The sequence below is a fragment of the Engystomops pustulosus genome, chromosome 9 (assembly GCF_040894005.1).
Source record: "Engystomops pustulosus chromosome 9, aEngPut4.maternal, whole genome shotgun sequence".
NCBI classification, from domain to species: domain Eukaryota; kingdom Metazoa; phylum Chordata; class Amphibia; order Anura; family Leptodactylidae; genus Engystomops; species Engystomops pustulosus.
Window position 1 is genome coordinate 101,995,616 of NC_092419.1, and position 25,837 is coordinate 102,021,452.

At 47.9% G+C, this 25,837-nt stretch overlaps 1 protein-coding gene across 1 annotated transcript in view; it reads right to left on the reverse strand.

Moving 5' to 3' along the window:
• PLXNA3 (plexin A3) overlaps positions 1-25,837 on the reverse strand; it is a 66,415-nt gene that overhangs the window by 14,816 nt on the left and 25,762 nt on the right. Inside the window, exons 4-16 of the mRNA XM_072124935.1 lie at positions 22,376-22,504; positions 21,376-21,476; positions 11,330-11,453; positions 11,058-11,211; positions 10,437-10,536; positions 9,452-9,566; positions 6,330-6,530; positions 4,764-4,860; positions 4,349-4,539; positions 4,050-4,195; positions 2,448-2,568; positions 1,508-1,644; positions 1,196-1,366 (exon numbers count right to left, since the gene is read on the reverse strand). Coding sequence (XP_071981036.1) covers positions 1,196-1,366; positions 1,508-1,644; positions 2,448-2,568; positions 4,050-4,195; positions 4,349-4,539; positions 4,764-4,860; positions 6,330-6,530; positions 9,452-9,566; positions 10,437-10,536; positions 11,058-11,211; positions 11,330-11,453; positions 21,376-21,476; positions 22,376-22,504 — 1,787 coding nt within the window. The remainder of the gene's footprint in view (positions 1-1,195; positions 1,367-1,507; positions 1,645-2,447; positions 2,569-4,049; positions 4,196-4,348; positions 4,540-4,763; positions 4,861-6,329; positions 6,531-9,451; positions 9,567-10,436; positions 10,537-11,057; positions 11,212-11,329; positions 11,454-21,375; positions 21,477-22,375; positions 22,505-25,837) is intronic.

Genomic DNA, 25,837 nt, shown 5'->3' on the forward strand with positions numbered 1-25,837 from the left:
TAAGAAGGAAATACAGAGCACCAGCTCAGGGTGAGCTGGTGCCGGAGCTTATTTTTGTTAGTGTTTTAAACCGCTGTATCGCAATTTAAAACACTTTTTAAACTTTATAGCCAAAGCTGCTTCGGCGCAGGGAGGTACGTGCTCGGCGCTTACCATACGCGCGGCTCTCCTTCACTTCCTATTTAGCCGCGTGCACGGTCGCACGCATGGTAAGCGCCGAGCACGTACCTCCCTGCGCCGAAGCAGCTTTGGCTATAAACTTTAAAAAGTGTTTTAAACCGCGATACAGCGGTTTAAAACACTAACAAAAATCAGCTCCGGCACCAGCTCACCCTGAGCTGGTGCTTGGTATTTCCTTCTTATACCTGCCACTTCAAGTGGTAGGTTTCCTTTAAAGGGAACCTGTAATCAGGAGCCGCTATATAGAGAAAAGTGTGCACATTGTCAAAGTGTTTTTAGGTTTAAAGGGCATCTACCACCAGGATGAAGGATTGTATGCAAATGAGCCTGAGGGGCTCCAGGCTCCATAGGTGTTAACGGAGCCTGAACCCCTTAGACTCATTTGTATACAGTCTTTCATCCTGGTGGTAGATGCCCTTTAAGTTTACCTTTCTCTCAGGACAGCAGTGTCCCCATGGCAGTGGCCAGTGAGAAGTGGTTCCCTCTCCCCCCAGTCTTCAGGAAACTGCGTCCTCATCATGCGTCTATTTCAATTAAAAAATGTCCATTTACCTTCTATTTGAAAGAGACGCATAACGGAGCAGGTTCCCACGGTGGGTGGTATCGTTTTTCACTGGCCTCTCCCATTGGACACGGATTTGCAGATAGATAGGTCAACTTTCATCTAACTTTTCTTTTTATTGGATAAAGCCAGTTTAATTATAAAAACACTTTTGCAAGGTGCACACTATTCTCTATAGGGGAGCGAGAAAAAGGGCTCCTGATGACAGGTTCCCTTTAAAGAGCTCACAATATAAACGACCTTCATCCCATTTACACAGGATAGGAATATGTGCCTGATCCCTTAGGGTCCCAATGATGAATGCTTTGTCCAAAATGACCATGAGAACTGCTTGTGCGACCTCTGCCAATGTGCCATGTACATGTCCTAATAGACTGCAGGACCTCAGCTATGAGACCAGTCCACCCTAGTACATGGATGGGAGCAGTGATGACTAGAGTGTAATGAGCTTACTTGAAGATGCTCCATGCAGGCTCCAGGCGGGTGATGGTGGGGTCCTCAGTATAGGTGTAGATGACATCTCGGTTCCCTATGTTGGCTTTATCTATCCTCAGGGTGATGGCTGCCGGGCTAGGGCCCTGAGATGATGCTGGGGAGATGCAGACAATTTCCCGTGGATTCCTCCTGTAAAGCAAAAATGTAAGTAAGACCATATTAACAAAACTGCTCTGATCCAGAAATATCTTCCAGAACAGAACTGTAATGTAACGTGGACACTTTTCTTCATGTGTGATTCATATATTTACAACATAAATAAAGTCCTACTCGATAAAGCGGCAGTCCGAGTCCCTGATGAGAACAGACACCGAGCTCCCGGCATCCAGGTGTTTACCACGGATAGTGAGGCGAGTCCCCCCAGAGGCTGGCCCACGCATGGGGCTCACTTCATTAAAGCTTGGAGTCTGGAAACAAGAAAATTACAGGTAAATGACTATTTTTTGAGATTAGATACAACAGCCATTATTTTGGAGCATCACTATGGTATTCTGCTACAGTAATACGTATGGAAGTCATTAAAAGACACGACCCACTGCAGACAGGGACCTGCTACAGCCTCACACAGGACAGTGGGGACATGGCACAGCTCCGGGAACACGTGCAGATTATAATTCTTAGGGTGAAGACACACATGGCGTTTTTGGGCCGTTTTTACTAAGTGCGTTTTCAGATCGTTAAAAACGCATGCGTTATTGTCCGTTTTTCCGAAATTACGCAATGAAAAACGCATAAAAACGCATAAAAACGCATGCGCAGTAACTCCGGCCTCGTTCCCGAGATCGCGCATCTTGGCCGGAGTTACTGCGCATGCGCAGAACTCCGGCTTCTCGGACGAGGGCGCGCAGCTGCCAGGAGCTGCGCGCCGAAGATCACAGGGTAGGCGGGGGAAAGCAGCTACTGGGGCGTGGAGTAGCCGCGCCGTGTAGCCTCGTGTCCGGCTACTCCACGCCCCGGTAGCCGCTTAATTAAATTAACATATTAGGGCAATAAAGTTTATGGTACGCTAGCGGGGACGTGAGGATTAGCTCTAAAAAGGGCTATCCTCACGTCCCATACATCCACCTACCACCCGATCTACCTTTATAGGTAGATTCGTGGTGGTAGGTGCCCTTTAAAAAAGGGTCAAAAAGGCCACATGTGCCATCACCCTTAATGTCATAGGAGAAGATTTATACAAGGAGAAAGTAGGAGGAAGCCGACATCTTACCACAAAGGTGTACAACTGATCGGATTGGGTCCTATACTCAGAGCTGCAGTCTCCAATACACAGCTCCACCACACCGGGGGCAGGTTTAGGGACAAGCGACTCCTCCATCTCACACACTATCCTGTCAGAGAGATAACAAGCATCTATTATCATGACACGTCCAAATAATAATTCCTTTATTTATATAGCGCACACAGATAAGGCAGCGCTGCACAGAGCGTCAGTCCAGAGACAACAAATCACAACCCTACATTGTGAAACTGTGAGCAAAATACATAGAAACTGGTCCAACGCACTGGAGGCGCTGCCCATTGATCACCGTGCAGCAGCACGTCACATGCAATGAGTATAGTCCTGGTACTGCAGGTAGATAGGAATGGTTGGATGTGTCTTCCTTTATCTATATGAAACATAAAGGTCCTGGAGATTTGTGGGCACAGCCAAGACAAAAGAGAAGTTACAAGTTCAATAATTGACATATTGTAGATTAGTATGGCTGAATATATGGTCCGGTAGCAGTGATGTGAGCTCTTCCTTCCCTGTGCACACACACTACTCCACACATGATATATAACTTGCTACAGATCAATCGGGTCGATTCTGGGAATAATGTAATTTTTTTTTTCAGAAAACGTGTGGAGCCTTAAAAGGAGTAGAAAGCGGCTGCGAGCCCCTCTGGTATGGGAAGCGTTACTCAATCAGTCTGGGCGGATGATGAGAGTGGCAGCACGTGTGCTCGGCCTGCAGGGAACCTTCCTGATAAGTAATGTGGGGGAGTCACGGCAGGTGTACACAGCCACACTGGATGGCGATTTAATTAGGAGAGCGACCAGGATATTGGCCATCCATCATCCTGGAACTATTCATCTAGTGGCAATTTGTGCTGGAGCTTCCTGGCGCAGCTGAGGGTGGAGAGCCGCGCCTGTGATTCATGGCGGGAGCATTACGTCTTAATTGCTTCTTACTGAGTTTGGGAGAGCGAGATCGTTTATGGCGTTCATTAAACACAAGGCTGTCCTCCTCATTGGGAGGGGGGCGCAAATGGATTAGAGGAGACCCTGGTGTCACATTTTCAGGTGATGGCGGCATGCAGGCGTTTGGGACATGAAGGTCAATGAGGGAACAGCCGCCCAGTCTAGGACTTTCGGCCAGACCTCTATTACTGTCTCTCCCCCTGTATCTGGAGGATATCCCTCCAGCACCAGGTTTACAATGCACGCACATCTCAAGGGTGAAAAATCCAGAGAAGGTTACATCATCCAGACTATAAATCTCAGGTGTTTTTCCATCACGTATCAGTTCAGAAGGGAGTTCTCATGGTAAGCAATTAGGGTGATGCCAAACATGGCGTTTTAAACCCGTTATTGGTCTTATTTTAAGCAGTCAGTCGGAAAACGCATGTGTTTCTGACCAGTTTTAATTAAGATAATTAGTCAAATCTGTCAAAAACGCATGCGTTTTTTTAACAGACTGCTTAAAAACGGCCCAAAAAACGTGTGCAAAACGCCACGTGTGACACCACCCTTAGACATCCACCCCTCATCCTCAATACAGGGAGTGTTATCTGTGAGGGGACATGGGCCTCCTGTCAGGATGACTTACTTTTCAGCGCTGACGTACTGGGAGGGCACCGATGTACACTGTACCCCTGCTACTTGCACCCACACCTCTCTGAAGTATAAGCCAAGGTTTGCCCCATCTATGGTCACCTTTGTCCCTCCTTCCCTGGGACCAGTGAGAGGATGGATCTGTAGGAAGAGACAAATATAGTGTATTATTGTATTATTGAGAATTTCATCCAATGGAGGATAACGGAAAACACTGATCCAAACGATGACAGGCCTGACAACGGGCCCATGGCCACCCTTGTCTCATGGTGATCATTTCAGCAGGTGACTTACCTTTTTGATCTGGGGGTTGCTACAGCGAGTGTTTCTTTTGCTGAGATGCATCCAGTTGCCCTTTGGGTTGGGGCAATACTGTCGCAGCAGACATTTTCCTTCCAATACGCACCAGCCACATTCAAAGCGCGGGTCGGCCTTGAGACAGAGGCCACAGCTATCGCGCTGAGCGGGACACTTGTACAGCAGGGCTGGAGGGAGAGATGCACAACTGAATGTATAGCAGCTGGGGTGTAGTATCCGCCATAGGTTTGTGTCTTTAGTATAAATTATAGAAAATTCATGCACATGGGAGGAGACGTCACCTCTCAAAACCCCCAACACAGAACCAAAAAAAGTTGCAAATATTTCCACAAAAATCGAATTGTGAAAAAATTTGCGCCTGTAATAGATTGTATTTTCTTAATTTTTTTACCTTTGAATGATGCTGGTTTATCAATGTAAAATTGTCCGTCCCATACGATGGAAAAGTCTACTGACAGGTCACCGGATTGATTCCCTTCATACGTGTACTGCAGGAGGAGGCAGAGAAGAGTCAGATATTGGTGAACTCCATGAACATATAAACTCCATACAAATATTGGACCCCAGATATACAGAGCTAAGTGTATAGCGAGAACCCACGTCATACATACACACATACATACATATATTATATGTGTGTATATATGTATGTATGTGTGTATATATGTATGTATGTATGTGTGTATATATGTATGTATGTGTGTATATATGTGTGTGTGTGTGTATTGGTGATCCTATGGATTGGATAAGGAACAACACCCTGGTCGCGGAGGTCCCACAGGCACACATTATATATATATATATATGATGGACAGCACTAATCTTATGCAGGGAAGCTGAGTGATCGACCCTAATGGGAGCCCCCCAGGCATGAGGTCAACCACACAACCTGTAACATCCATTCATTATACGTGTAATTGCAATTGTGCTAATGAAATCCATAACAAACCCCCCCACCTCCCCAGGGACACCGTCAGGTGGAGGCTACGATGCAGGGTGCGCACCTGAGATGCATGGTGTGAGGGTGCCAGGGGTCATGTGAGGTGGCCGGGTCTCTGTGTAACAAAGGAGGATGCAGGGACGAGGTAAAGGGATGAAAGGCTCTTTCGGTCCCCTCCTGTTTCCATAGTAACAGAAGAGCTCTGTCCCCTAGCAACCTCCAGCATCTGCTTCCTCATTGAAAATATAACCACACCCATCATCTGCCATCGAGCCGGGGACGGAGGGATTAACCCCTTGCATACTGCATAATGGTATTTTGGTATTGACTGGTTACACATAAGAATGAAAACTCAATTCATCTGCAGATGGGGGAGGGGGAGAGGCTTCTTGTATATGTGACACCATCAATGCAATGCACCAGATCAGGCGCAGGTAATAGTGCAGCCAATGACTACAATGTATATATATGGTATTGGGGTAGATTCACCTACGTGATACATGTGGGTTACACTCAGGTGTTAATATCCTTGATGTCCTTGTAAGTGTAAACACTCATGTATCAAAAAAATGGACTTTCCCCAATGCAGAATCTCCAGTAATAATCTGTACGATGCAGGATACAAGGGAATAACATGGAAGAAGGGAGACTTGCTCGGTCATGCATGGAGCAGCAGGATGCACTATATATAGCAGACTATATAATGTTCACCATCTGTCCGCCATAGTGAGGGGGACAGCAGGGGGCGCTTGACTTGTCACTGCAGCTGTGGGACCTCCACCATCAGCGTGTTACCCCTTATCCTATCCATAGGGGATAACCTGCAATCATGAGGCACCAATACACATAATAGCAAAACCAACTGAGCCTAATAATTGTGACATTTCTACTTGACTGAGAGTGAATGTGTATGAGGTGGTCCAGAGAGATAGCTGTTTGTCAAACAATAGGACTGACAGCTATTGAGGATGATGATCCTCTCTGAATGTCCCCCCATATAGTGAGGGGTGCACTTACCGATGTGTTTTGGCACTGCACGCTGCTACTGTTGAAGCGGACGGCGGGGACGCGCTGAAGCTTGTCCTCGATGTGGAAGACGCACTCGTAGTTCTTCTGTCCGGACTGCGGCTGCGGGAGATTCTTGGCTTTCAGGGTGATGGGCTGCACCACACCCACCGGTATCAGGATCTCACCCGTGGGGATGATCTCCGGGCAACCCTGCAAGATGGAAAACGATGAGAGCCAAGCACAAGGTGCCAGCAGCATGCCCAAACAGATCAGACCCCCCATGCCCAAACTAACAGAACGCACCTGCACACACTGCACATATAGAAGATATGTATGTGTAATACACTTTGTAGGCTCGTATAGAACATATAAGAGTCTAAAACCTGTGTTACTAATACATATAAGAGCCTTCAATCTCTATTACACACAATAATATTATATATATATATAAATATTTGTGAGCCTACAACATGTGTTACATATACATATAAGAGCCTTCAATCTCTATTACACACAATATATATATATATATATATATATATATATGAGCCTACAACATGTGTTACATATACATATAAGAGCCTTCAATCTCTATTACACACAATATATATATATATATATATATATATATATATATGAGCCTACAACATGTGTTACATATACATATAAGAGCCTTCAATCTCTATTACACACAATATATATATATATATATATATATATGAGCCTACAACATGTGTTACATATACATATAAGAGCCTTCAATCTCTATTACACACAATATATATATATATATATATATATATATATATATATATATATGAGCCTACAACATGTGTTACATATACATATAAGAGCCTTCAATCTCTATTACACACATATATATATATATATATATATATATATATATATATATATATATATATATATATATATATATATATATATATGAGCCTACAACATGTGTTACATGTTGCACGGCACCGTATTCTGGGAAATATAGGACATGTCTACATGCGTGCTGCACCGTAGCGCTCCATACAGCACCGTGCACCCATTGCCGGCCTATGAGGACGTATATCCGTCCCCCAACATTCGTCTGAATACAGATTAACACATATATAATATATAAGAGCCTATAAGGTACACATATATTTACATTATATATAATAGAGTATAGAATACAAGAGCCTATACCCTGTAGTACACACATGTATGAGAACATGTACCCTATATTACACACATATATATAACATAAGACTGCGCTGCACACTGCTGCTCTATGGGAGGACACCGGGAGGACACACATGATGTCACCCAAATAAATCATCTCTTCCTGAAAAGAAAAATGGAGCCTATTATCCGGAGTGCCGCTCCTGCTTTTAGTTTTTATGGGATTAAAAAAGGTTTTCCATGTAAATCTGAGCTTGTTGCCACTTATCACGGCAGCACATAAACGTGAAGGGCATATTTATGGGATCCATAGCGCACAGATAAGAGATGGTGGGGGAGGGGAGGCCCGGACCACCGCCTCCATCATACACCTGCTCCACAGGTAGGATGTGTATTCCGTTTCGGAGAAGGCTCCATGTAATAAGTCCGATAGTGTCACGTTATGGCGTTGTTACATGCAAGTCATGTCAGACACTTCCCCCCTCATCCCCAGAAGCCCCCAGGAGATGGAGGCAGAGGATGATGAGGGTCCGCTGCCTCCTACCTACTTACGGCTAGATGCTCAGGAAGGAACCAGTTACCATGGAAACACGTCCTCTCTTCTGCTACTCCGCGCCAATCTGCATGGGTTAGATCTAGGCTAGGGATGCGGATATGCAAATCTATCCCTCACTATGGGGGAACGGATGTACACAAACATGGATCAGAACCGCATCGGTGTGCACAAACCTGGATTAACCCCATAGTGGGCGCACGCTCCTTTGAAAGGCACACAAGACCTTACGTCTGAATGAATATGACCTAGTGCTCTCTGTTATCAGCCATAAAGCTTAGGCATTGGCCCTGGAGAGATACTTAATCCTACCAGCGTCCTCACACTGCTGTGCTCTTAGCCCTCCCCCTCTGCAATGAATGACCGCTGTAGTATCCAACCAGAATCTTGTTACAGCTTGGCACTGTGCACACAGCTGAGAGCACAGCAGTGTCAGGACGCTCCTCCAATGTACTTGAATCTAAAAAACATAAAAAATTCATAGTTTCACTATAAATAATTTAGTAAAAAGGGATTATTATTACACATACAGGGTTGGATCATTCAGCTTTCCCAGGATCCTGAGAAGCAAATTATGCTGTAAGTGCATGAATGAGGTGCATTATGGGTGTAATGTCTTTCCCTGAATAAAATGTAACTGTGCAATTGCTAGTCAAGCAGTTCACCAATATAATTTGAAGGGCAGTACAGTGGCTCAGTGGTTAGCATTACAGCCTTGCAGCGCTGGGGACCTGGGTCAACATCTGCAAAGAGTTTGTATGTTCTCTCTGTATTTGTGTGGGTTTCCTCCGGGTCTTCCGGTTTCCTCCCACACTCCAAAACATACCGGTAGGTTGATTATATTGTGAGCCCCATTGGGGACAGGGACTGATTTGGCAAACTGTGTGCAGCGCTGTGATGAATTATAATTATTAATTATTATTATTATTAAAGGGTATTGAAGTTACAGGTTACCAGATCAAGGGTTAAGCCTGTATCCGCACGCTCCATGTTCCTTTCCTCACACCCCTCCTCCCTCTGTTTCACATTTGCCAGCATCCCAGGGAGAAAGTTGGCAGAAATGTGTCTTTCTTGAGCGGTGCCACCTCTATATATACGCGGTATGTATATAGCATTGTTCACGAGCGATTGACACCCTTCCTGAGGTGCGAGGAAGCGGGGAGTCAGGCGCTCCTGATGAGACACCTCGCCCCTCCACCCCTGACACTCTCTGCACTGTGTGAATCTCGCGCTCACTCACACCACCGCTTGGCACTGGAACATGCTGACGAGGTATACGGAGCCAGCGAGGGGGAGGAAGAGCGGCTTTATCATGAATAAGTTAGATATAAGGAAAGCGGAGCAGATGACTGGGTGCTCCCGTTACTATAACTTAGTCCGGGCCCCCTAACCCCATCGCCCTACGTACTTCCGTGTTGTTGACTCGTCCCTCCAAGAAGAAGCACTCGTCGGCATTGTGCGTACAGATATGGCGGAATTTACACCAGTGACAGGGATAGGCGCTGCTCACACAGGACAGGCACCTGCAATGAATAAAAGGACAAACACTCTCATCATTCACAACCGAGTGAGGGTATAAGTCAGTCTTTAGTCTACCGAGCCTAGACATTGACTTCTGGATGGCAATCAGAGCTGCAGTGTAAAGCATGGGGGATAGGACATGTGATTGATCCAGATTACGCAGAGACCAAAAACCTAGACTTAAAATCTGCTATATGTTTGTGTGAATACTATATATTTTTGGGTCATGTGACTCTTGTAGTCTTAAGGACTGCGCAGATGCTTGCACTGTCTCCTGTGATGCTAATCGCAGAGGTGGCAGAGTCTATTTTCGGCGGCTCCAGACAGCTTAGCGCCATTGACAATTCAGCAACAGAATATAGAAGAGGAGAGAAGAAGCTCTGCATAGGGAGCGCTGCTAATGACATGCACGCCTGATGGTGACAAGAAGCGTGCAGGTCTGATCGTGTGTCAGGGGATGCTTTATCCTCTATGTGTGTCCTATGTGTGTCTGATGGCTGGGACCCCCTCTAGTCATAAGAAGGGGAGTCCTGTTCACCCCTATGAACGGAGTGGCAGGACAAGGATGCCTCCTCTGCCATAGACAATGAAAAACTACAATGTATTGCAGCTAATAAACTTTTCATGTGATTTACCAAGTTAATACCTCTGCATGCTGTTATTGAGACGTGACATCGTACACCGTACAGACCCACCACTTCTCACAGCTGAGGCTTTGCTACAACGTATGCGGTCTAGACAATCATTTACAAGCTGGAGGAGTCTTCTCTTCTGCGACTCGGAGTTTTGCTACAATGTGTCAGCGTAAGATAAATGTGTCTAGACTGGATGCAATTGTACCAAAGCCTCTCGGGTCCTGGAGAGACACTTACGACTGTAGGACGGTGCAGTTGTAGAACACAAAGTCGGTGCTGGCAAACCTCAGGCCGGTCTCCTTGGACTTCAGATGGAGCTGGACAGTGTGCAGAGCTCCTGCAATACATAATAAGTATCATAGATATGGAGAGGAGAGGGCGGCGCCCCCTGCAGGAGACTAGGAGTATGTGCACAGAACCATAAACCTGGGGGTGATTAAAGGCAATGTCTGGGGTGAGGCGCAGCAGGGGTATAGGAGATAGGAAGAGCAGCAGAGAGATTATGAGTAGTAGTGGGAGGGGGGGACGCGACAACATCATTGACGGAGGAAGAGACGAAGAGTGTGAGATTATTTTGGGAACAGCGGGGTGAGGTCTGGTACAGGATGAATGCGGGGAGACTGCATAATGTGCAGCGTATGTCTCGGCACTGCTACGCCCTCTTTCTAGAAGAAGGAACTTTAATTTGCATTAACCACAAGGATTCGGAGTTAATGCACACAAATGACAGCTGAGCAGCTTACCGAAGGGAAGATGACTGCTTGCTGTCAGTGAATGGAAAAGGGAGTACAAACTGAGTGGAGATGAAAAGGAAACTATGGACATCCCCTTTAAGATGTCCCCTCTGCAGTCTCTCACCTTGTCCTCCGGTGATGCCCGGGATGTCCCGCAGTGAAGGAGACGAGCACTGGATTGTACCTTCTCCCAGTATGGCCTCGCTCTCCGCCAGATCTCCAAACACACAGGTGACCCCCGCAGACAGGTCAGGGGCGTTCTGCACCGATAGATTTAGCTGTAGAGAGGAGGAGACACGTTTTATCCTTTGTTATAGCAGTCCTATGCAAGCCAGCAGTCCTATGCAAGACCAACATACAAGCTCTGCAGCATCTGCAAGCAGCCCCCTGTCTTACCAGCAGCTCGGGGACACTGACGGACGCGTTATTGGGGGTCACTTCCAGACGGACGCATTGTCTCAAGTCACTGGTGAAGCGATGCGACTCGGACGCTCGCTCACACTCGCTCTCTCTGCAGCACCTGCGTGCGAAAAGACAACTCTAGTGAAACACAGAAATACACAACATTTCACCCGTGATGAGTCGTGGGAAGATCTCTGCTTGCTGTGCACTACATGGAATTGGTAATGTTTCTGTTCAGTGACGGCAAGCAGAAAATACAAGAAGCGGAGCTGCCCCAGGCTGTAAACATCCGTCCGCTTGGAGGTGAGAACATATGTTTTGCAGGCAGACGAGGAGGGGGGGGGTCGTGCCCTGCACACGGCAGTGCGCTTGTCAGGTGTAAATATCCCCCCCCCCCGTATTCTCCAGATGTGTCCATGTTGTGTGCAGTGTGGAGTAACAACCGTCACATGTTCATATAAACACACCTGTACCGCAACACCGAATCCTCACACCTACACGTGACACGGGTGAGAATACAAGCAGATATCACACCTTCACATAACACGTCCGCGCCAAAGAAAGAAATCTAATTATGTCTTCACATAAACAACGAAATATCCGAATACACAGGACCAGGCATCGCCAGCCGAGTAGTAACCTGAGACTAAAATCCAATATGGCCGATAGTGTACATACATGACACTACATCCGGTATTATACTGCAGAGCTGCACTCACTATTCTGCTGCTGGTGCAGTCACTGTGTACATACATGACATTACTTATCCTGTACTGATCCTGAGTTACATCCTGTATTATATCCCAGAGCTGCACTCACTATTCTGCTGCTGGTGCAGTCACTGTGTACATACATGACATTACTTATCCTGTACTGATCCTGAGTTACATCCTGTATTATACTCCAGAGCTGCACTCACTATTCTGCTGCTGGTGCAGTCACTGTGTACATACATGACATTACTTATCCTGTACTGGTCCTGAGTTACATCCTGTATTATACCCCAGAGCTGCACTCACTATTCTGCTGCTGGTGCAGTCACTGTGTACCTACATGACATTACTTATCCTGTACTGATCCTGAGTTACATCCTGTATTATACCCAGAGCTGCACTCACTATTCTGCTGCTGGTGCAGTCACTGTGTACATACATGACATTACTTATCCTGTACTGATCCTGAGTTACATCCCGTATTATACCCCAGAGCTGCACTCACTATTCTGCTGCTGGTGCAGTCACTGTGTACATACACGACATTACTTATCCTGTACTGATCCTGAGTTACATCCTGTATTATACCCCAGAGCTGCACTCACTATTCTGCTGCTGGTGCAGTCATTGTGTACATACATGACATTACTTATCCTGTACTGATCCTGAGTTACATCCTGTATTATACTCCAGAGCTGCACTCACTATTCTGCTGCTGGTGCAGTCACTGTGTACATACATGACATTACTTATCCTGTACTGATCCTGAGTTACATCCTATATTATACCCCAGAGCTGCACTCACTATTCTGCTGCTGGTGCAGTCACTGTATACATACATGACATTACTTATCCTGTACTGATCCTGAGTTACATCCTGTATTATACCCAGAGCTGCACTCACTATTCTGCTGCTGGTGCAGTCACTGTGTACATACATGACATTACTTATCCTGTACTGATCCTGAGTTACATCCTGTATTATACCCCAGAGCTGCACTCACTATTCTGCTGCTGGTGCAGTCATTGTGTACATACATGACATTACTTATCCTGTACTGATCCTGAGTTACATCCTGTATTATACTCCAGAGCTGCACTCACTATTCTGCTGCTGGTGCAGTCACTGTGTACATACATGACATTACTTATCCTGTACTGATCCTGAGTTACATCCTGTATTATACCCCAGAGCTGCACTCACTATTCTGCTGCTGGTGCAGTCACTGTGTACATACATGACATTACTTATCCTGTACTGATCCTGAGTTACATCCTATATTATACCCCAGAGCTGCACTCACTATTCTGCTGCTGGTGCAGTCACTGTGTACTTACATGACATTACTTATCCTGTACTGATCCTGAGTTACATCCTGTATTATACCCAGAGCTGCACTCACTATTCTGCTGCTGGTGCAGTCACTGTGTACATACATGACATTACTTATCCTGTACTGATCCTGAGTTACATCCCGTATTATACCCCAGAGCTGCACTCACTATTCTGCTGCTGGTGCAGTCACTGTGTACATACATGACATTACTTATCCTGTACTGATCCTGAGTTACATCCTGTATTATACCCCAGAGCTGCACTCACTATTCTGCTGCTGGTGCAGTCATTGTGTACATACATGACATTACTTATCCTGTACTGATCCTGAGTTACATCCCGTATTATACCCCAGAGCTGCACTCACTATTCTGCTGCTGGTGCAGTCACTGTGTACATACATGACATTACTTATCCTGTACTGATCCTGAGTTACATCCTGTATTATACCCCAGAGCTGCACTCACTATTCTGCTGCTGGTGCAGTCACTGTGTACATACATGACATTACTTATCCTGTACTGATCCTGAGTTACATCCTGTATTATACCCAGAGCTGCACTCACTATTCTGCTGCTGGTGCAGTCACTGTGTACATACATGACATTACTTATCCTGTACTGATCCTGAGTTACATCCCGTATTATACCCCAGAGCTGCACTCACTATTCTGCTGCTGGTGCAGTCACTGTGTACATACATGACATTACTTATCCTGTACTGATCCTGAGTTACATCCTGTATTATACTCCAGAGCTGCACTCACTATTCTGCTGCTGGTGCAGTCACTGTGTATATACATGACATTACTTATCCTGTACTGATCCTGAGTTACATCCTGTATTATACTCCAGAGCTGCACTCACTATTCTGCTGCTGGTGCAGTCACTGTGCACATACATGATAATATATGTAGGTGTAATTGGCGGTGCACATATATCTCTTGCTTTAGGTGCTTTGTACCTTCTGCTATCACCATGTGAACACGTCTCTGGTATAATTAGCCTCTCCCTGATACTGATGCTGCTGTTTCAGTTTAGGCCTCAGGCAACACAACGGTTACATACAACCCACAGAGACACCGGAGCAGACAGGATGGTTTGTAATATTCCACTGTAAATCAGATATTCTAAAATGAACATGATGCCAGCAACTGCATCTCCCTTCCCCCATATAGAACAACAAATCTCATCCACAGCGTGACGTCACAGCACAGGGGGTCATCCGCAGCGTGACGTCACAGCACAGGGGGTCATCCGCAGCGTGACGTCACAGCACAGGGGGTCATCCCCACCGTGACGTCACAGCACAGGGGGTCATCGCCACCGTGACGTCACAGCACAGGGGGTCATCCACACCGTGACGTCACAGCACAGGGGGTCATCCACACCGTGACGTCACAGCACAGGGGGTCATCCCCCCCGTGACGTCACAGCACAGGGGGTCATCCACACCGTGACGTCACAGCACAGGGGGTCATCCACAGCGTTACGTCACAGCACAGGGGGTCATCCACAGCGTTACGTCACAGCACAGGGGGTCATCCACACCGTGACGTCACAGCACAGGGGGTCATCCCCCCCGTGACGTCACAGCACAGGGGGTCATCCCCCCCGTGACGTCACAGCACAGGGGGTCATCCACACCGTGACGTCACAGCACAGGGGGTCATCCACACCGTGACGTCACAGCACAGGGGGTCATCCCCACCGTGACGTCACAGCACAGGGGGTCATCCCCACCGTGACGTCACAGCACAGGGGTCATCCCCACCGTGACGTCACAGCACAGGGGTCATCCCCACCGTGACGTCACAGCACAGGGGTCATCCACACCGTAACGTCACAGTACAGGGGGGTCATTCGCACAGTGACGTCACAGTACAGTGGTCATTCGCACAGTGATGTCACAGTAATAACTCTTTGCTTTCCATACATGTACCCTACATTCATGGAGGCCATTAAACCTATGAATGGCATTGTATGGCCTTGAATTTCTCTATAATGCCTCCTCAGTGGGTCCCCCGGGCATTGTCCAAGCAATTAAACCTCACCCTGGCACAGTTCACGGGGGAACAAAAGAAAAGTGTCATGGCGGGTGGTGGTGCAGAGGGCTCCGAGTACAGCCGGCCACCATTCCTACATAATAGTCGGATCCCTAATGTTCACACCTCATTGTCCTCCGTGCCCTGAGCGGAAGAGAGCGGCGTATAAGGTCCTTTATTAGCACGAGGCATCCTACATATTGTAATAGGATGGCAGTGTATGACCCCGGGATCGCTCCCGCCTCATGGATCTCCCACATAGCCCCATTGTTCCCAGCCGCTTCCTGCTCCCTGGAGGAAGAATAGCTGGAGAAAGCCGTAGTCATATATTACAGGCCGGGTCACGGGCGGACTACGCAACTGCTTTAATCACCCTCATAAGAGGGGGGGCGGGGGCAAGAGGTCAGGGGGGGGTGTCTGGTGGGCAGCGTGCCTGGGTGTGAGAGGACGGCCACAAGATTTACTATCGTATTAATACAAGAGATGAGGAGGCCGTATAATTATCAGGAGAGGCAGAGATGTGACCTCTGGAGTGGGAGACTCTTCATCTGACTATGAATTATACGCAGCCGCCTCCCGATCCACCATCAGTTTTCACGCCAAAGATTCAGAAAATTCGGAGCTTAGCGGTGAGAACATCAAAGGCGCTGCCACCGCTGCGCTCAGCATTTATAGCGGGTTGTGTTAGCTCTGTGTAACGTATGAAGGTTTCTTTCTAGATCTGTACAAACCTTCACACAGCTGCAGACTCGTTACAATGTCAGAGCTCTGTATCCATGCACCTGTGTGAGCATTACAGCCAGGTTCACTGACAGTAAGCGGTGATCTTGGAAACGGTCCTCTCTCAGCTTAAGTTTGCTTTACTATCTGACCCGGGTCTTGTATGGGGGGGGGGGGGGGGGATCTGTATAGAAGACCGTTCTTTAATAAGTTTTGAGTGGGGGACTTAATTTTTTAAATTCTGGACTCGTCCATGGTTTTTGCTTCTTCACCTCCAGAGCTGCCGATTTCCTCCGGTCAGACAGCAATGCATTGAGAAGAACCCCCCCCCCCCCCCAAAAAAAAAAACGGCAGTGGGGGGGTGTTTAGACCAACGTCAACGAGCCAAATCGTGAAAGCAGCTCTGGAAGGGACTAGAGCGTGAAGCGTAATAGGAACTCAAAATCCAAAAACTTGTAACGCAAAGTACAAAATGTGTGAAGTCGGAGGGACGTGTTGGAAGCAACATCATATTCTGAATATTTAGCAGTCAACACCCCCATAAGCCCTTGGCAGAGCCCCCAGGGTTTGATGTTCTCCAGATAACAGGCGTTCAGGAGAGATTTCCACATATTTCGGCTGTGGCCGTGTGTCCGGTCATGGCAGCTGTAAGTGCGGAGAGCAGCGAGCGGGTGACTACAAGCACCTGTCGTAGGGCTGAGGGATGCGGGTGCCACGGATGACTATGGCACGGGGAGGGGGGCGCTGCGGACGGCTATTAGAGGGGCCACCATTACTTGCCCTGATCTGTAAGCAGCTCCCTCCGTCAGGAGACAGAAAACACATGGCCGCAGCACAGGAAGACAAATCTGCAGAAATCCATAAATCACAGGATCAAGCAGGTCACGGAGAAGCCAATAAATTGAAGCCTCCCACATCTCTCCATCCCCTTGTACCGGGTTGTTACTGAGGCAAAGTCTGGACAGATGCAGGGGACTGCCTGTACGTTGCTTGCGCCAAAAATCCGCCATTTTGTTCTATAACCACATGATGCAGACACAATCCGACAAGCGAGGCGCAAATCCTGCGTACAAAGAGTTAACTGCTTGGAGAGGAGAAACATGGGGGCTCGCGAGGCTGGGGCGGATGGGGCGGAGGGCTCATTAGTGCCAAAGCCAGAACTTTGACATTTCAGGGAAATGAAAAAATGTGAAAAAAAGTGCCCGGCAGCATCAGGCCGGAGGCAACGAGACTGACAGAGCTGCATGCAACCGCACCGACACCAGAAGGAGGTGACAGGGACGTCAGCACCCGTGTCCCACACACAGGAACCTGTCAGCAGGAGCTGATGATGGAGCCGCACTCCAGGAGGAAGACAAGGGGGGTCCTGATCAGAGGGGAGAGAAACAGGACGGGCACCGACACAAAGGAGCCATTTCCCCTAAATATACAATAAATATATACATATATTTAGCCGGTGTGTCCATTTCTGGGAAAGTTGAGTGACAAACAATATGGCGGCCATCACCACAGGCCGAGGTGGATGAGCACTACTCCCACCATTATAGCATGTGCAGAGGACACCCAGCTCCTCCATATCCTAATGTGAACCCAACCAGATTTCCACCTCCATTGCAGGAGTCTAGGAAAGATGGGTACAATATCTGGGTATACGTGACTCAACTTTCCCAGAGACTCATGGCAGTGGAAATCGTCCTTACCCCAAACGCAAGCACGTGGCGGGCAAACGGGGGGCAAACGGGAGCCCAACGCGGCGGGCAAACGGGAGCACAGCATGGCGGACACAAGCAGCATCAGGGGGGAAAGGATTTACATTATGCAGAAAATTCTTGTGGATTTTGCTATAACTGCACAATGCACAGTACACAATACAGCGGCAGTGGGCAGAGACCCTCAGGTCGTCCCACAAAGGCGACATTGTAGTATCAGGACCGCACCACAGGGCAGGGCGAGGACCCCATAAACCGAGCAACAGCAGAAGGTGACGATGGCCTTGAGGGGACGAGGTGACACAGCTGTGTGTGCGGACCCTCCCCGGGCACAGCCAGGGGATCAGGCTTCTCCAAACAGGATTTGTGCCCCTCCTAATAGGATTAGAAGTGTGGAGCTGCCTGATAATCCAGACCCTCATCCCAGCACCACATCAGAGGGATGGAGGAGTGAGGGGGTATTAGAGAGACACAGAGACCGCTCAGAGAGACCGCTCAGAGAGACCCCTCTATACTGGAGAAGGAGGATCATTAGAGAGACACAGAGACCGCTCTGAGAGACCGCTCTATACTGAGGAGAAGGAGAATCATTATAGAGACAAAGAGACCGCTCAGAGAGACTGCTCTATACTGAGGAGAAGGAGAATCATTATAGAGACAAAGAGACCGCTCAGAGAGACCCCTCTATACTGAGGAGAAGGAGAATCATTATAGAGACAAAGAGACCGCTTAGAGAGACCCCTCTATACTGAGGAGAAGGAGAATCATTATAGAGACAAAGAGACCGCTCAGAGAGACTGCTCTATACTGAGGAGAAGGAGAATCCTTATAGAGACAAAGAGACCGCTCAGAGAGACTGCTCTATACTGAGGATAAGGAAGATCATTAGAGAGACACAGGGATGGGTCCGGTCTGAGAGACCGCTGTATACTGAGGATAAGGAGGATCATTAGAGAGACACAGAGACCGCTCTGAGAGACCGCTGTATACTGAGGATAAGGAAGATCATTAGAGAGACAAGGGATGGGTCTGAGAGACCGCTGTATACGGAGGATAAGGAAGATCATTAGAGAGACACAGGAATGGGTCCGCTCTGAGAGACCGCTGTATACTGAGGATAAGGAGGATCATTAGAGAGACACAGGATGGATCCACTCTGCTGTCTCTCTAAGAGCCTGCGATGTCATGTGAACGCAGTCTACGTGTTTTTCTTATTTCGCCCACAGCCTTTAATGGGGTCAATAAAAGTGTCCGATCCAGTGAAACGCGGGGCCCGTCCAGACTGCGGCAGCAGGCGATGCTGTGTGAATAAGCCCTCTCTCTCCTCTCGGAGACGTTCTGGACAGATATGTGGAGGATTCAGGAGGGATTCCCAGGGGGGAGACAACGCTTCTACAGACCCTACAAAAAAAAGTCAGACATTCTACAGCATTAAAATCCAGCCCCGTCCCCGAGAGAGCGCCATTTCCCGGAGACCTCGCTCACTTTGCCAGCTGTCCCCCCCTGTAAAAGCATTCTTAGAGAATCAAGACTTGGCCCGGAGCAGACAGCCCGAGTGTCTCATAAAAAGACATCAAACAGCGGTCTCTTCCCCACCTCTCAGACAGGCCTGCGTGGCATTGATGGAACGTGGCGGGCAGGCCTGGCACTGAGAGCAGGTGTAGTGACCCCGCCAGGCCCTGACAAGGATCACTGGCGGTGCCCGGGGCAGATGTGAGGCCCGGGGCCAAGTATATGGCAGGAGGGGGCCGCAGCTCACTGGGTGGGATATTGTTTGCATGTTTTGGGCACAGACATAAAAGGAATATGACTGGGGGGGTGTTGCTCGGTATCTAGGAGAGGGGGGTGTTTGCAGGAGACGGAGGGACTGGATTTGTTGGAGGTGCAGAGTTCTGTCGGAGCAGTAAATCAATGGAGAAAATATAATCACGTTGTAACAAAATAATAAAAACACAAACACAGCGCCACTTGTGGTGGTGTCAGGTATTACAGCTCCTTATACTTAGCTGCAATACCAGAGACGACCCACAGGAAAGTGCGGCGCTGTTTCTCTGGAATTAAATCACCCTTTGTCTCCCGGTCACACGCGGCGTTTACATTTGCGCTTACAAAACACTTAAAAAATGCAAACGTCAACATTGCGTTTTGTGAACGCAAATGTTAACAGCAACGTAATTAGGCGAATCTCCTCTCTCCAGCCGTGGTTTTGTTTTTTAAAAAATGCAATGTAAACGCCACGTGTGAACGCAGCCTAAAAACTGCAAAAACACCTTGCCTGACATACTAGGGACGGCTGGGGAGGAGGTATGAATGGGTGAGGGGCGCTCCAGACACGTAAATTAGGTAATTATTGTAATAAAATAAGTGGGGGGTTGTGCGGTTAGCGGGAGAGAATGTGTGGGTGAATGCATTGGCATCTATGAGGTTAAACTCACCCGCAGCATAAAACCGGTTCTGTTCCATTTGGAGCGGGAGAATGTTCTACAGACACGACTGATACAATGTGTGTGAATATACCCCAAGTCTTCCCCGGGGGTCGGGCATGCACAGGGTTAAGGCTAGGCTCCGCTGCTGTGTTGTGGGAGACTAGTCTGGAGAATCTCTCTCCTCACCTGGGATCACACAACTGTTACATCCATTGGGGTGGGGGGAAGGGGAACACAATACTTCCTCTCCCTGCGAAATCCCAGCCAGGAAGGAGAGAAACAGACACCCAGACACACACATCAATCCTGCGCCTCTTCTCACAGCAACCCTGCCAGATGGCCAGCGGAGAACTACAAGTCTCAGCAGACTTTGCCCTCATACTGGTCCGTCCAGTTGCAAGATCACTTATTAAAAAAAGTTACATTTGTGGGATCCCTTCATTGGCGCTATAATTTATAACCCTGCCCATACGTACATACAACATTACAAAAACAGCGCCACCTCTGTCTGTAGGTTGCATTCGGTATTGCAGCTTGGGGCTGCAAACGTGAATACAGTTGAACTGCGATACCACTACCAACCAGCGGACATGGGTGGCGCCATTTCTTTTTTCCAAGACGCAATTTGGCAAAAATTCCCTAACATTTCCATAGAAAATAAACAGATGACAAAAAATGAATTGTGTCTCGTTTCCATCCCCGCTGTATCTGTATGTCACAACCAATCACCCAGATTGCAGAGAAATTGAACAATCATCTGCAAAAAATAATAAATAAAATTACAGAAGCAACAAAACCCATTAACAGAATGTGTGACTTAGGGAGGAGAGACGACAGCATATTGTCTGGGATGGCGCTGCGGAGAGGGAAATGTGCAGTCTTGGCTGTGCGGCGAGGCCCTCGGCGGAGCCAAGACAACATATTTGCAGAAATTAAGTCGTGCATTAGCGGATATCTTGTAAACTATTAGCTAGGAATGTGCATAAGCGGAGAGCGAGGAAAACAAATCTGCGGGTACGCGCCATCATCTCTCATATTAGCGCCTAATGGCTTATAATTCATCCCCATTACCACACGGCAGAGGAGACTTACCTGCTGTGCAGCACACACCAGCCGCAGTGGGGGTCTCCGGACCCCAGACACTCTCCACAGGTGTTATACCGCTGGCAGCTCTCTACAGGGACGCGGCTGACCTGTAATGAGACATCAGCCATGAAACACATCTCAGGGGGATTGTGCCCCGCGTCCCCCGGAATCAGGGATACACCCCCTTCCATATATACTTATCTATACACCAGACCCCTTTGAGGAATAACCACTCTGTAGCTTGTGTATATACATTTTTAAAGCTTAAGCCACCCCCCGTTATTCCTCCTGGAAATACATAAATAACTCATTGTCCAGTAAGTACAGGCAGTAACAGCATAAGGACATGCCCCTCGGATAACCTTTCCAGGAGGAATATCAGAGGGAGAACGTACAGCGTTACAAAAAAGGATGCTCCGGAATTGGGAGAAGGGATATAGGGGTCCAGGGTCCTGTCTATATTAGTGATGTGTCGATGGCTCACTTAACCCCGCCACTAAACGGCTCACCACACCCCCTTTAACCAGATACAATCGGGTTAAAAGGGGAGTGGCGTGGAGTGACCGATTGGCCTGCAGCTCCCTATTATATATTTAATAGGGAGCCAGAAGAGTCGGCTCTCCATAGTGAGCGGAGCCTAATGAGCCTGCTCACTAAGAAGAGCCGGAATTCCCATCACTAGTCTGTATGCATTATATGCTAATCTGAATGTAGCTCTTGGCTGATTGGCCATAAGGGGTCACATGGTTAACATTCCAACATAAAATGTTAACCCTCTCTTGGAAAGTAAGAGGAGACTAATTAGTATTAGACTGCAACCTCTAAACGAGGGTTTGTAGGAGAAAAAATGTAATGGACATAGTGGCAGTCCAGAATAATTTGGAGCGATGGTCGCCCTCTATTCCAGGTCTATGGGACTGATGAAGACTAGAGGCTAGCTCCATGAATCCCTTGGACATGAAGAGGGGATCCCCTTCTGATGACGGGTGGGGGATCCTTGTCTCACCTGCTTCTCGCTGAGGATGTACACAGACTGCCAGTCGGGGCTGAACACCATGTCCCTCAGTATGGGTTTTCCTGGCACCACGGCCGCTGTGTCGTACAAGATGGCATCCGCAGGGCTGTCTACCCGAATCTGTCAAGGCAAGAAAACACTTGTGGTGAGCGGCCGCAGGACACAGGGGTCTTTGTGTGAGCGGCCATTGTATCCGGGGACCTCCCCCCAGGTCTCTACAAATGTTCAGCTTCTCATTCTGTACAATCCTCAGACCTGACAAACACCATTAGTCTCCATCAGGGGGGACGGAGTCCGACAGATCCAGGGGAATGGGGGAAGGGACCCGGACAGGACGACCTTGTAGGATTGTAATCATTCACAACCAGATACAGGGATTTACATGGAGGGGTAAGTACACACAAACATGAAAGGCGGCCTTCACCCTCACAGCTCATGGCGCCCTACAGATAAGTCCCTGCACAAGGGCTGCCACATTGTCACAGACACAAGCGGCACCTTCCAACATCTGGTGGCCAACAATTATCATTCCTACAATGTGTGCAACAAACATATGTGGAAAATCCTGCTGGGGGCGCTAGTCCATACACATGCATATCTGCCCAGACCCTATGTAGGACCTAGTTAGTGCCCAGGGTAGTCCAGCTGTGCCCACCATCCAGTCCATCCATGCCCAGCGCCATGTTCATCAGCTCTACCTCCTGTGAGACGGTTCAGTGTTATGTGCCCAACTCTGGTCTCCCTGCATCCAGTAATCTCAGGAAATATTACCCCGGGCACCAGGAGACACCATGTACAATCTCCTCGGCTCCCTTTGCTTTATAACTCGCTACCTGCAGATAAGTGGGGCTCATTAACTAACTAAGGTTCGCGCTGCTCACTTTTGTCAGACTGTTCACCTTTTTTGGGGATTATCGTTGGACGATGCTCCTGTGAACTCCAGCAGACGGGTAAGTAAATGTGCCCCTATGTATAATCAGCTCAGCTCCTGCTGCTCTATAACATGCTGACTGCAGATAGGACACTATGTAAAATGTGCTCAGCTCCTGCTGCTCTATAACATGCTGCCTGCAGATAGGACACTATGTACAATCTGCTCAGCTCCTCCTGCTCTATAACATGCTGCCTGCAGATAGGACACTATGTACAATATGCTCAGCTCCTGCTGCTCTATAACATGCTGACTGCAGATAGGACACTATGTAAAATGTGCTCAGCTCCTGCTGCTCTATAACATGCTGCCTGCAGATAGGACACTATGTACAATCTGCTCAGCTCCTTCTGCTCTATAACATGCTGCCTGCAGATAGGACACTATGTACAATCTGCTCAGCTCCTTCTGCTCTATAACATGCTGCCTGCAGATAGGACTCTATGTACAATCTGCTCAGCTCCTGCTCTATAACAAGCTGCCTGCAGATAGGACACTATATACAATCTGCTCAGCTCCTGCTCTATAACATGCTGCCTGCAGATAGGACACTATGTAAAATGTGCTCAGCTCCTGCTGCTCTATAACATGCTGACTGCAGATAGGACACTATGTAAAATGTGCTCAGCTCCTGCTGCTCTATACCATGCTGCCTGCAGATAGGACACTATGTACAATCTCCTCAGCTCCTCCTGCTGCTCTATAAGATGCTGCCTGCAGATAGGACACTATGTACAATATGCTCAGCTCCTCCTGCTCTATAACATGCTGCCTGCAGATAGGAAACTATGTACAATCTGCTCAGCTCCTGCTGCTCTATAACATGCTGCCTGCAGATAGGACACTATGTACAATCTGCTCAGCTCCTCCTGCTCTATAACATGCTGCCTGCAGATAGGACACTATGTACAATCTGCTCAGCGTCTCCTGCTCTATAACATGCTGCCTGCAGATAGGACACTATGTACAATCTGCTCAGCTCCTCCTGCTCTATAACATGCTGCCTGCAGATAGGACACTATGTACAATCTGCTCAGCTCCTCCTGCTCTATAACATGCTGCCTGCAGATAGGACACTATGTACAATCTTCTCAGCACATACAGTGGCATTCCTATAACAGATGAAGGTGGATGCACTTCTGGGAGTCTGGGACCTGCACTCCTGGCCGCTATGTAACCACATGAGCTTAAAAGCCGCCTTTCAATAACTCTGCAGCAAAATAATGAATATCTCCGAGGCCGATGCACAGCTCCGAGAGAGGATTTATTTTTATGGCAGACAGTAATTGAATAAACTGTGCAAAACCACAAAAAAAAAAACCCTATTTATTATAAGACACGGGGTGACCTGCCGAGGACACGTCTTAAAGGGTCAGTCCCTGGGAGTCATGAGGGGGTCAGTCCCTGGGAGTCATGAGGGGGTCAGTCCCTGGGAGTCATGAGGGGGTCAGTCCCTGGGAGTCATGAGGGGGTCAGGCTTTATACCCCCATATACAATACTCCCAGGAGGAAACACCCCCCCAATTCATGGCACGAGGTGCAGACCGGCCCACACCAAACCCTCAGGGCCTCGTCCTCACAACCAATTAAGGTCCCCGAGACGTAATAGTGATTATTACAAGCAATAAAGAGGCAACAATATCCAAATCGCGCCGGGACGCGGGGCCTCATTATTTCATAGTCGTATCTGGGGCAGGAAGAGGGAAGCGCCTGTGATCTCCTTATTCCATCCCATAAATATTTATTTCTCTACGGAGATGAGGATTCCTGCCGTTCCTATGATCTACAGTCATAATCAGACAGGGAAAGACACCAACATCTCAGAAGACGGCCCTGTAATTGGCATTGTGTGAATGGTTAACCTCTGTGTGCCCATTTCCATGCTCTATTGAAATTTTTACATTGCATGCAGCGCCTCCACAGGAAAATTAGAGTATTGCAGGATTTAGTCCTCCAAAGAGGTAACTAGTTACTATAGAAACAAACATTTCAAGGGGGGGCCTTTCATGGCCATTGTATCATAGGATAACCTTTGTGTATGTGCAGCGCCTCCGCAGGTAAATCAAAGCATTACAATCTATTGGGGGACCATTCAGTGCTTTCTTCTATTTACCTGGCATTATAGAGATTCCCCATTTCCTAATTCAAAGGGATGGTCCAAGATGAACAAGACCATGCTGTTTGAGAAACAGCGCCCCCAGCTGTCCATAGGTCATGTCCGGTACTGCAGGTAAGCTAATTTGTGGTGCAATCAAGGGTCAATCGCTAATATCAGATTCATAAATAATCCAGGATGCCCTCTAATACACCTCTCTGCTGCAGCGTACAGGCTGTAAATAATACATCATTTAATGTACTTGTCGTTAATTACCGTAGTATAGCTCATTCATTATTCATGGGCTGGATGTTTACATACAGGGGGATAATAATCATATTCATAGGGCCACGGCACGGGCGCACACCTGACCACACGTCTGCAGGTCTGTGTACATCTCTTGTCTTCTTCCCATGCTGCAACATTT